Source organism: Diabrotica virgifera, chromosome 4 (genome assembly GCF_917563875.1).
Source record: "Diabrotica virgifera virgifera chromosome 4, PGI_DIABVI_V3a".
Classification (NCBI taxonomy): Eukaryota; Metazoa; Arthropoda; class Insecta; order Coleoptera; family Chrysomelidae; genus Diabrotica; species Diabrotica virgifera.
In genome coordinates this window covers 139,225,741-139,239,149 of record NC_065446.1, presented here as the reverse complement: position 1 = coordinate 139,239,149, position 13,409 = coordinate 139,225,741, and the positions used below count along the sequence as shown (strand labels likewise).

The 13,409-nt window shown below is 34.2% G+C and overlaps 1 protein-coding gene across 2 annotated transcripts in view; it reads right to left on the bottom strand.

The window, feature by feature from the left end:
• Positions 1 to 465: 465 nt before the first annotated feature.
• Positions 466 to 13,409, bottom strand: part of LOC126883144 (histone RNA hairpin-binding protein) — a 125,872-nt gene continuing 112,928 nt past the window's right edge. For both annotated transcript variants that reach the window (XM_050648399.1, XM_050648398.1), the window contains exon 5: positions 466 to 818. In XM_050648399.1, the coding sequence (XP_050504356.1) occupies positions 641 to 818 (178 nt within the window). In that variant the 3' untranslated portion in view covers positions 466 to 640. The remainder of the gene's footprint in view (positions 819 to 13,409) is intronic.

Below are 13,409 nucleotides of genomic sequence, written 5' to 3'. Positions count from 1 at the left end.
CTTTTTTACTTACTTAGTTAACTTTTGTAATTCATGGTCAAGGGAGGAGGTGTTATGTTCGTGTAAAACTCCCTTAACCATGAATGTAGGTTGGTACTACTGTCATCTGAACGACAGCTGTCATATACTTAATACTTTGATAATAAAAGAAAACCATGTGCATAATTTTCTAAAATAAAGTATTTTACATCGAGTATTACTTCATTACAAATACTTACGCCCTTTAAGTACAAAGGACTTGACAGGTATATATACTCTTCGACACTTTTTTGACTTTTCGTTAATATACTCTCTGTTCTATATTATTGACCAATAATACTAAAATATTGTACTAATTGCTAGATTGAGAGGAGGAGATACATCACTTTCTGTTGCTGTTTATTCAGGTGAATGTTTATTTTAAGGAGATTTATACAAAACAGAAATTAATTTTGCTGCATATACAGCACATGAGACAGCAAAATGTTTGATAACTAAAATAATTATTTTTGTTTATTAACTGCAATACGGTGAACATTATACATTAATCATCTCGTATACAACTCTTAATTCAAATAAATCACTTCCAAATAAACTGTATTATATAAAATCTTGTCTTGAGACTACACTAAAGATTAAAAAAAAATAGACGGATGACAGGTTAGTTCTTAGATTCTTCCACTTCCGTCTTAGGTTCATCTTTGGCCTTATCAGATTCTTCCAGTGGATCATACTGATGTAAAAGCAAGCGCCATTGTTTTATCAATCCATCCCAACCTCGCCTTGAATATTTGATATACTTGTTTGGAGTTTTTGGTTGCTCAGGCTGTCTTTCATCTCTGAAAATAAAATACTGTTGTAAATGTTAACCAACACAACAGAAAAACACTAAATTTTATATTTTCATAGCTATTGGTTAATTTTTTAGTTTTTCTAAGCTGTTTAACTTTGGGCAAACATGTAACTATAATAAATCTTACAGCCTAGGTCAACATACAACTGTGTTCCAGGCTGAAGTGTTTGCTTTGGTGGTCTTCATTGATGAAGAAATCATTGATGAAGACCCCAAAGGTAAGAGAATCAACATTCACACAGATAGCCAATTGGCTATTCTGCCGTGCTAAGCCCAAAGGCGGTAACTGATTTTTTATCGAAAATGAGATTCTTGTATTTCTAGGTAGAACAGAGTATGTAGAATATATTTACAAAGTCTTTGGAGTCGTAGCAGCATAATATTTTGAATAAAATTGCAATTTTGTTAGCGGTATCTACACTTTTCAATTAAAATACTAAGCCATTTGGCGGCAAATGTTAAATACTATGGCGTTTTGACGGTATCTGCTACAGTTGCCGACCATATACCTTAGCATATTGCACTTACCGCTAACATACTGTCAAAAATGCCACGCCTATATTTAGAAACGGCCACATCGCCTTATACCCCACGCTGTGGGTGAAAAAACGTGATATAATTCAGGAATTTTTGAAACCTATCAGGTGTTGTAAAGGACGACGCCAGGAATAACTTCTACCAAAATGTAACCAAAAATTTTGTGTGGTTTTTTATGTATGAAGTTTTTCATTTGTTAAATTTGCAATTGTTAAAGATTTTTAATTTTGCAGCTAAGGGTATTCATTTTAGAGAAAAACTTTTAAATAAAAAATTGTAGTAAATTAAAAAACCTACAACTTGAGCTATGGCAAGTTTAATTTCGTTAATACGTTATTGCAAAACAGCCCGCGAAAGGTCCAAAATGGCCGTTTTTTGCAATTGCATTATTTATTGTAAAAATATTTTTGATTTATTTTTTAAGGCCTTAAAATGAAGAACTTTCCATACCAAACATAAAAAAAATTGTAGAGCCCGATTGTTGAACTTGTTGCTTAGACACTATAACTTGTTTATCAAAAGGGGTCAAATGTCGAAGGCTATAACTTTTTGAAAAAAAAAATCGTAGAGAGTTAATCCAAGATCTACTCACCTTCTAAACACTTATATTTTCATATTTAGTACATTCTTTCACGGTTTTTGCTCTAAATTTTAAAGAACTGCTTGAATTGACATGAAATTTGGCATACGCATAGCTTACATGTCAAAGTACATTCTTTCACGGTTTTTGCTCTATATTTTAAAGAACTGCTTGAATTGACATGAAATTTGGCATACGCATAGCTTACATGTCAAAGAAAAAAGTGATATTGTGCCGATGTGTGCTTTTGCCCCGGGGGTGACTTTCACCCCCTCTTGGGGGTGAAAAAATATATGTCCAAAATAAGTCCGGAAATGGATAAACTGACTAATTTTAAGTAACTTTTATTCTATAGAGCTTTTTCGTCAAGTCAACACTTTTCGAGTTATTTTCGAGTGAATATGTTCATTTTTCAACAAAATAATCACATTTTTAGAAGGTTTTTCGCAAATAACTCAAAAAGTAAGAATTTTGCCGAAAAAAACGTTCTTAGCAAAAATATAGCCTGTAGAATAGTAAAAAAAATGGTGTAGGCGTGAGGTCTCTGGACCTCGCAGAACGAGAGTTTTTTTTTGTTTTGATTCTGGCCTTGGTTTAGAACCTTTAGCCACGCAATTACATATAAAATTATTATTCGTTCATAAGTACAAAATTGTCCAGTATACACTTAAAAATAAATAATAAAAAATAAAGCTTACAAATAACAATGTCTACTTACTATGTTAATAAATACAACTATGCTAATTTTTTTTCTTTTCCTCTCGGGAGATTTAGAACCTCTTAGTGATTTTTTTTTTAATATTTTTTTTATTTATTTTTATTTTTATATATATATATATATATATATATATATATATATATATATATATATATATATATATATTTTAATCTATTTTTTTACATAATTTTTTTTTCGAACATACATAGGTTACAAAATAATATAATTAATTACAGGAAATATCTCATTCATACATTACATAATACAAAGGAAATACCTATCCATTCAAACGATTAGTTTTACATTCACACTTTTAATTTAATTTTTTGAAGATATGTCATATATATATATATTAGAGTGGGCCGATTTTTCGAAATTACTAAAATGGTAAAATGCAATTGAAAAAAAGTTGAAGTGTATAAAAACAAAATTTTTGATATTAAATATTAATAAAAAAAATTATTTTGAACTGCCATATAAATGTCAAAAATCTAAATGTTTATATTAAAAATATAAAATTTTGCATTTTACCACATTGTTAAATAATTAAAACTAAAAGTTTTTTTACAATAAAGTTTTTGTACATTTTTAATATTTCAACTGCCACAAGGACATTATGTTAAAACTAAATTAGGCGATCATTACCTCCCCATATCCGGACGGTTCTGCGCCGTCCGGATCTACCGAAATCTACCGAGAAAGGCAGTCCTGCTGTTGGACAACGAACTAAAAGAAGAACTAAAAGATGGCGAAATAATGTATTATAGAATCTCTACAACGTGTCTATCGACGAAAGTTATTGACGGCGTTGATTACTGGAATGTATGAAGGAGAAAACGTTTCAGAGACTATTCGCGGTGTGCAAGTACTTGGAAGGGATACGCGAAACGGTCGTGCGCGAATAGCGGAGAAATATTGCAACTTTCTTAAATAATTCATATTGTCAACTGAAATTGTCAAATTGACGTACATTTCATACCTATTGTCATTTAAGAAGAAAAATTATATATTGCTTCACAATATTGATATGATATGCAATTATTATATAAAGGTAAATTTAATTAATTGTATTTTTTCTTGCAATACTGCATTTTAATAACTAATTTTATTTACTACATACAATTGTTTACGTTTGAATAACACAACCTAAATCTTATTTTTTCTTCTTATTTCTTTTGGACTATGGCCTTGACAATTATCCAGTAACCAGGACCATATGATTGGCCAATATAATTAAAAGTGCGAATAAAAGTTCAGAGCATAGAAATAGGTGTCGCTTTTCCGAACTTGCACGGTCCCAATAAAAGAAGTAGTGGTCTTGATATCCGGATTTTTTCATATCCGGATCGGTTTGTCGCCACATTGATCCGGATATAGCAGGTTTGACTGTATTACAATCTTAAAAATGCCTGAGTCGACTTATCTGGCGTTTGTTACTCCTGATTCTTTTACTGCTGTGAACATTTTAAAAAGCATTTTAAAATATTTTGATGACTCTGACGTATCCACACATGTCTTAAGAGTAATAGGGTGTGATGGGACGAATGTTAATGTTAAAAAGTTTAATGGTGTTATTGTGCAATTAGAAAAACATTTAAATCGCCCGTGGCAGTGGCTTATTTGCCAGCTGCACTGTAATGAATTACCTTTGCGACACCTTATGAATTTCCTTGATGGTAGTACAACTGGACCTCGTCACTTCAACGGACCTATAGGACAAGCACTAATTGGATGTGACAATCTACCTGTTGTTAAGTTCAGTGTAATTGAATCATATGTACAGGAGAATGTGGATAGGTCTGATTTAAGTACAGATCAACAATATCTTCTTGACATGTGTGTTGCAGTCTCAGAGGGAAGTACTGACAACAAACTTTCTAAACGATGCCCAGGTAAAATAGTGCATTCCCGCTGGTTAACATTGGCTAACCGTATACTACGTTTATATGTTTCCACTGTGGTTCCATCAGACAATTTGATTACCTTAGCAACCTTTATTTTAAAAGTGTATGCTCCAGTATGGTTCCTTATAAAAACCAGACCGTCCTGCCTACATGGAGCCTTTAATTTTTGGAAAATGATTCAGTTATCTAGGTATTTACCACAACCCCTAAAGGATGTAATGGATCTAGTTCTATTGCGAAATAGTTTTTTTGCACATCCAGAAAATATGCTACTTGGAATGTTAGGAGATCCAAGAAAACATATTAGAGAGCTTGCTGTGCGCCGTATTTTTAAAGCTCGAACAAGTAACATAAACCAGCGACTACGAACATTTGAGGTACCATCTGTGCTTAATATGAACGCTACGGATTATATCGATATCATAAATTGGAGTACAATACCCTTAACTGAACCACCATTAACAATTGGAAGTTCGAATGAAACTTTACAGGAAATTGTGGTTAATCCGGAGACATCAGCACTGTTATCGGAGCTTAAGTTATATCCGTCTCACACGCAAGCCGTTGAACGCATGATTAAACTTGTGACAGAAGCTTCAGCAAAAGTTTGTGGTGCTGATAGCAGAGATGGTTTGATCAGAACCAAACTGGAATCACACCGAATTATGCCTTCTTTTAGGTCAAAAAAAGATTATAAGTTGTAAGAACAGTTGTTTGTTTGTTTAATAAAATTTATTTTTAATGATTTAATGATATTTTTTTTAAATATTAATGTAAACTACGTTGTGGCAGTTAAAATATTAAAAATAAAAACATGAATAATTAACATTTGTTTCATTCTATGTATTATAACATTTTCGGATATGCAAGTTGTAAAACTAGTAAAATTTTAAATTCAAAATTTTAGTGACCTTGTGGCAGTTCAAAACGGTACCCCGTCAAAATAGCCCCGTCAAAAAAGCTCCGACAAAATAGCCCCGACATAATATCCCGCACATAAAATAGCTCCGACAAAATAGCCTGCAGACAAAATAGCCGCGGAATAATAGCCCGCCGACAAAATAGCCCCGACAAAATAGCCCCGAAAAAAAAAAGCTCCCTTCAGAATTCATCATGAAATAATTCCTTAAAAATACATTTTTTCGGAAATGGTAATTATTCTCTATTCAGATGTTTATCTTAACCACATTAAATAAAAATTGTCTTTTCAGAGAACTCGAGTCCTGTCTTTCCTGCCTCTTGGAAGTTTGAACATTTAAGTTAAGCGGAAATCAATGTTAATTAATTTATGATATAAACATTTTTTTCTGTTTTCGGGCAACAGTAAAATGCATTTTAAATTAAATAAATAAATACATTCTTCCTTTTTGTCAAATAATTTAAATTAAAAAAAAGTTTTTGGACACCTTGTATAAATAATTATATAATTGTTTATAAGAGGCTGTTTTAGCCGGGGCTATTTTAGCCGGGGCTATTTTAGCCGGGGCTGTTTTGATCGGGGCTATTTTGTGTGCGATCTATTTTGTCGGGGCTATTTTGTGTGCGGGCTATTTTGTCGAGGCTATTTTGTGTTCGGGGGCTATTTTGACGGGGCTTTTTTGACGGAGCTGTTTTGACCGGGCTATTTTGACGGGTCACGGTTCAAAACAGCAAAATATGAAAAAATTTATTTTTACAAAAAAAATTGTCTTCCTACTCCACATGTTTTTTGGACTGCAAAATCTGAAATTAAAATATTTTTGAATTCAAAATTTTAGTGACCTTGTGGCAGTTCAAAACAGCAAAATATGAAAAAATTTATTTTTACAAAAAAAATTGTTTACCTACTCCATATGTTTATTTGGATTGCAAAATCTGAAATTAAAATATTTTTGAATTTCGTATACAAATCGGCCTACCCTAATATATATACACTCACCGGCACAAAATTCCGCCACCCAAAATTTTTGATTAAGTTTGACAATTTATAACTTTATTATTTGTGCTCCGATTTTCAAGATTCTTGCACCAGTTTGTAGGTAGATGTATTGGTATCGTTTTGTATTATTCCGGTAACAAAAAATTTTTGCTTGCATGCCATTATACAGGGGTGAATAGAAGCGCTGAATTTTCTCCTAACTTTAAAGAATTCTGTGGAAAAATGGAAGAGCTGGTTTTGTTTCATAGTCCTGTCGTACTATCCCGAAAGTATCACTAAAATTTTGGTTTTTGAATTATTCGAATATCTCTTTTCTTGTAAGAGCTGTACCATTTTTTGTAAATAAAAACACTGATTGACTCATAAAATAGAGGTTGGATTGATAAGATTAGAATGGCCGGCATGCAGCCCAGATCTCAACCCTGTTAAGCATTTATGGGATGAATTAAAAAAAGCTATTCGCCGTCATCCTAGGCCTTCAGAAAATTTGGTTTAATAAATGAAGAAAACAGAGTAGCCAAAAAGTATGAACATTCATTTGAGGTTAGAGACTTAGGAAATTTTCGATCGAAGACTTACCCTATCCCATATAAGTACCGACAGGAGGTGAAAGGAGAAATCAATAAAATGTTAGAAGATCAAATCATAGAGAGATGTGACTCGCCGTATATCAACCCAATCGTGATTGTAAAAAAAGCAGTGGAGATTTGAGGCTATGTTTGGATGCCCGGAATATAAATCAATACACGGTATCTCAATATGAATCACCTCTCAACACCGAGGCTATTTTTGGGAGAATTACAGGATCACATATTTTTTCTAAAATTGACTTAAAACATAGTTTTTGGTTGATACCTTTAGCAGAAAAATGTAGAAACTACACCGCTTTTTCAATCGATGGTATTGTGTACCGATTTAAAGTAGTGCCTTTTGGGTTACAAAGTGCTTGTGCAGCATTGGTAAGAGCTCTGCATACAATATTGAACAGGTATGAAGATTTTATAGTACACTACATCGACGACTTACTAATTTTTTCACCAGATACATCGAGTCATTTGAAACACATAAAAATTATCTTAGAAGAGTTGGACAAGGCCGTATTAAAGTTGAATTTTGAAAAATTAGTAAGAAAATGTCAATTTTTTCAAAAAGAAGTGACATATTTGGGTTTTAAACTGGTAACAAAAACAGTTAGTTTAGCCGAGGACCGGGTAAAACTCATAGATGAATACCCAAGGCCAACGAATTTGAACACATTGAGAGGTTTTCTTGGTACGATCAACTATTTCAAAAAATTAATTCCAGATTTGAGCCAGAAGGAGATTCCATTGATAAAATTACTGAAGAAAGGTGTTAAATGGAATTGGAAAGAAGAACAAGAGAAGGCGTTCCAAATATTAAAAGAAGAATTCTCGAAAGGAACTCAAATGTATCATCCCATGTATAATTTACCTTTCATACTACGAACTGATGCGTCCATACAAAAATTCGCGGGAGTTTTGTCGCAGATACAAAACAACCAAGAACTGCCAATCTGTTTTATTTCCCGGGTGACAAAAACACACGAAAGAAAATACAGTGTGACTGAATTAGAGTTTGCTAGCGTACTTTTTTGTGTAAATAAGTTAAGGTTTTATCTATTGGGAGCAAAATTCACAATTGAAACAGATCATGCAGCTCTGGTGCATATCATGAAAAATCGATTGGTTAACAATCGTATACATCGAGGCATTTTGTTACTACAGGAGTATGATTTTGAATTTCGATACATAAAAGGAAAAGACAACATCATAGCCGACGCTCTCACACGGGATGAAGACACTGGAAAGAAGGAAGCAATTGTTTTTCAGGTGGGACTAAATATTTTGACACAAGAGGAAGGTGTATTTTCGTTAAACGAAATAAGAGTAAATCAAGAAGATCTGGAGGAAAAAGAAAAAAGAAGAGCGGAGAGGGAAAATGACATTTTCTTCAAAAGAATCGATGGAAAGGAACTATATTTGGTAACACAGACATCGGCAGAGAGGATCATACAAAAATTACACGATGACAATGGGCATATCGGTAGCAGGAAGATTTGGCTGGTTTTTCGAGAAAACTATATCTGCCGAAAAGATTACCAGATTGCCAAAGAAGTGACCCAAAAATGCGAAATATGTCAAAAATATAAAAGCAGAAATTTCAGAAATTAAAATATTGCTAAAAATATTGTATCCAGTCAAAAATTGGATATTGTAGCAATAGATATGTTAAGTGATCTGACAACGACCACGCAAAGGAACAAACATATTTTGGTTATGGTCGATATATTTTCAAAATACGTAAAGTTATACAGTTGCCGTACGACAAAGAGGGAAGAAATAATGAGAAAGATTGACAATTTTATAGCCGCCGTAGGAACACCAAGAAGAATTCTCTTAGACAATGCGACGTATTTCCGGAGTGAGCGTTTCAAGGGACAGCTTCAAGACAGGGGAATAGGGACAAATTTTGTCAGTATCCGACATCCTCAAAGTAATCCTTCAGAGCGTTTTATACAGGAGACTACGAAATTCCTTCGCATTGCTGCAAATGGACAACATCGACGATGGGATAGGAAAGTGGCAGAAATAGAAAACTACTTAAACACCATTCCAAGTACGGTGACAAAAGAGACTCCGGAATATATCATGAAGGGTGTTATGCCAGTACGGCCATGGGAAGAACCTGAGCAGAGGGAATACCAACGAGTTTTGGAAATTGTGCAGAGGAGGCTGCAGCGCAGTAATGAGAAATATCTCCAAAGACAAAATCATAATAGGAGACGACGACCAGTGACTTTTCAGAAGGGAGAAAAGGTGCTTGTAAGAGCATTACGAGTATCAAATCTCACTGGGGACGTTTGCGCAAAGCTAATGCCTATTTTCGAGGGTCCATACATCGTGCACAATGAAAATGGAATAAACAGTTACGTTCTGAGGCATGTGGAATCAGAAAAGATAAGAGGAGTTTACAATATCCATGATGTGTATAAATACCACGAATAAAGACAAATGCATAAAATTTAAGGTAGAGTAAGAGAATTAGGTTAGGATAACATGATAACAAGAGAAAAGTTTTGTTGTCGAGAGAAAATAATTTTTTTTGTTGCACTTATTGAAAACGATTTTATCTCAAAACAAGGCGGGGATTTTATTATTTATCACTTTATCAATCAAAGATAGAGTAAAAATTTAAATTTTTAATTATACCGCGGGCACATAAATTTGATACACCCTGTATATTGATTTGTAACTATTTAGTAGAAGGTAGCTTTTACGCAATGGGTTTCTCCTTAATGAGTTTTTCCCTGAAGACTTAAAGACATTTGTAAATACAGTGAACAGATCTGTCTCTCTGTTGTGTAACTTCTCAAAGATTTTCGAGATTGTTCTGTATAATCGTATATATCCGTGTGTTCGCGGCTATATTGCACCTTTTCAACACGGATTCATAGATAAACGATCTACCGTCACAAACCTGGTAGTGATGACACAATTTATTTCTAGTATTAGATGAACAAGGACAAATTGATGTCGTATATACAGATTTCTCGAAGGCATTTGATAAGGTGATTCATCCGTATTTATTATCCAAGTTATCAAATTTAGGATTTTCTGTTAATTTAATTAAATTCTTTGGTAGTTATTTAATAGGAAGGAGACAGTATGTATTCTATAATGGCTTTAAGTCAGATTTAATTCTGTCTAAGTCTGGTGTTCCGCAAGGCTCCAATCTAGGACCGTTATTATTTTTACTTTATATTAATGATTTGTTTCAAGAAATTAACTGTAAAAAATTGTGTTTTGCGGACGACTTGAAAATTTTCTGTAAGATCGACACTATTCGCGATTGTTTAGAACTTCAGCGTAACTTAACTGCTATTGATACATGGTGTACTAATAACAAACTACTATTAAATTCTGCAAAATGTAAAGTAGTGAGTTTTTGCAGGAAATTGACGACAGTTAACTTTAACTATATAATTCAGAACTCTGTTTTGGAAAAATGTAATAGCCTCAAAGACTTAGGTGTCATTTTTGACTGCAAGTTAACTTTCAATTTGCATATTGAACAAAAAGTTTCTGAAGCTATGAGAATGTACGGTTTCATTATTAGGAATTGCAGAAACTTCACCAACATAACACCAATAAAATTATTATACTATTCTCTAGTACGTCCAAAATTAGAATATTGCAGTTTAGTTTGGTATCCTATATATAATTGTTATACAAAAGATATTGAAAAAGTACAGAGAAAACTTATAAAATATCTGATATTTAAAATTGATGGAATCTATCCTAACCGTGGATGTGATAATAATACATTATGTTGTAGAGTTGACATGGTTAGTTTAGAATTAAGGAGAGAAATTAGTTCATTAACATTTTTGTATAAATTATTACATAACAGTATTGACTGTAGTGGTTTATTAGCACAAATTAATTTCAACGTTCCTCGAGTTAGATCTAGATCAAACGTTTTATTTAAGTGTCCAAGAGCAAGAACAAATATATTAGTTAAATCGCCTCTTTTTGTCATGTGTAAGAATTATAATAGTATTTGCAATCATTGTGATATTTTTTCGTGCTCACTTAATGATTTGTTAAAAATGGCTTCTCTTTACTTAGATTAGGTCTCTACTATTACTTTGTAGATGTTATACTAATGAATTATGTGATTATTTTTTTTTCTGTATTTGTCCTATAAATGGGAAACTGTTGGGCAATAAAGCTATCCAGATTTAGCCATACGGCTCACACTCCCTCTAAGGGGAAAACTGACTCATCCCAGATACCTACGGTATCAAAAGGATTGAGCTCTGGTGGGACTCTTTCCGTGTTTTCGAGCCCTAGGTGACTTGTATGCTGGAGTTTCTCCCAGAAATTTTCGTACGCATCTGGCCGTCGCAAGTAGTACAGCTTTCTGCATGGTCTTATAAAGGTGTTCATTTAGACCCAGCTTTTTTATGCTTTCGAGGAGGGTCTTCGGAATGACTCCAGTAGTAGAGATAATAATTGGTATCGTCTGGGTACTTTGCATTCTCCATTGCCTTCGTATTTGAATTTCCAGATCTCTGTACTTGGCGATCTTTTCAGTAAATTTACTACGTAGATTATTGTTGTTAGGTATCGCCACATCAATTAATGTTGTCTGTCTTGTTAATTTATTAACTAGTACGAGATCTGGTCTATTATGTGCCACTGTTTGGTCTGTGAGCACAGTGCGGTCCCAGTATAGCTTGTAGTTGCCATCCTCAAGCATACTTTCAGGGACGTATTGATAATACGGGAGATGATCCGTTTGGAGAAGTCCCAGCTTGATAGCTATCTCTTGATGAAGGATTTTTCCCACTGCGTCATGCCGTTCCTTGTATTCAGTTGCAGCAAATGCCTGGCAGCCCCCTGTAAGATGTTGGATGGTTTCTTGGGCTTGACATCCATATCGGCATCTGTCGTTTTGAACCTGAGGGTCTTTGATGATATATTTCAGGTAATTTCTGGTTGGTATAACCTGATCCTGAATGGCCAGTAATGAACCCTCCGTTTCAGGGAACATCTTTCCTGATGTCAACCAATAGTTCGACGCTGTATTGTCGACATAGTCTTGGCTGACCTCATTGGGATGTCGCCCGTGCAGAGGTTTACCCATCCAGGTGCGCAGTTTTTCGTCTTTAGTGAGGTGGTTTATGCGCATTTCTGGTTCCCTCAGTTTGATCGGTGTTGTGTCATCTACTGCGCAAATAGCTTGATGTAGAGTAGATGTCTCAGCTTGCATCTGAAAATAAGTTCTTAAATTAGCAATTTGTTTATCTAATTGCTCACCTATATCCATAAGTCCTCTTCCTCCCAGATTCCGTGGTAATGTCGTTCTTTCTACTGCACTTTTAGGATGGTGCTTTTGTGCCTTTGTGAGGTGTGTTCGTACTTTTCGCTGAAGATTTTCTATATCTGTTTTTGTCCACTTAACAATACCAAATGAATAGCTAAGTGCGGAACAAGCGTAGGTGTTTAGTGCCTTAAACAAATTTTTACTGTTAAGCTGTGAACGAAGCAGCTGTTTTATCCTTCGTATAAACTCAGTAGTTATTTCAGTTTTCATTTGCTTATGGTCAATTTTCCGCGCCTGCTTTATTCCAAGATATTTGTATATATCGTTTTCACCCATAGCCTCGATGTTCTGGCCATTTTGCATATCGAATCCACCGGGCTGTACCTTCCCTCTGACTATATTCAAAACACGGCACTTGTCTAGGCCGAACTGCATATTAATATCATTAGAGAATGTTTCTACTGTTTTTAGCATCTGCTCTAGATTGTCTCGAGTAGAAGCCATTAATTTCAAATCATCCATATACAACAGATGATTAAGCTTCGCTACTACAGTATTGTTGTTTTTAATGCTAAAACCTGAGTCAGTGGAGTTTAATAGCTGTGATAGAGGGTTCATAGCCAAACAGAACCACAATGGGCTCAGCGAGTCTCCTTGAAACAGGCCCCGGTTGATTGCGATATTTTCCGTTTCGATATTGTTTTCACCAGGTATTTGGAGGTGAATTTTAGTCTTCCAACTTGTCATTATATGCCTTAAAAAAGTCACTATGTTATCATCGACTTTGTATATTCTTAATATATCTATGAGCCATTCATGCGGCACTGAATCAAAGGCCTTTTTGTAGTCAATAAAGGCAGTAAAGAGGTTCCTTTTTTTGGTGAATGCCTGGTTAGAAATGACTGAGTCGATGATAAGTTGTTCTTTACAACCCATAGAACCCTTAGCGCATCCTTTCTGTTGAGGCTCTATGATATTGTTTAGAGCACAGTGTTGGTAGATACGCCGGGTTATACAGGATGTGACCAATTTATACAAAGTTGGAAGACAAGTAATTGGGCGGTACTTGG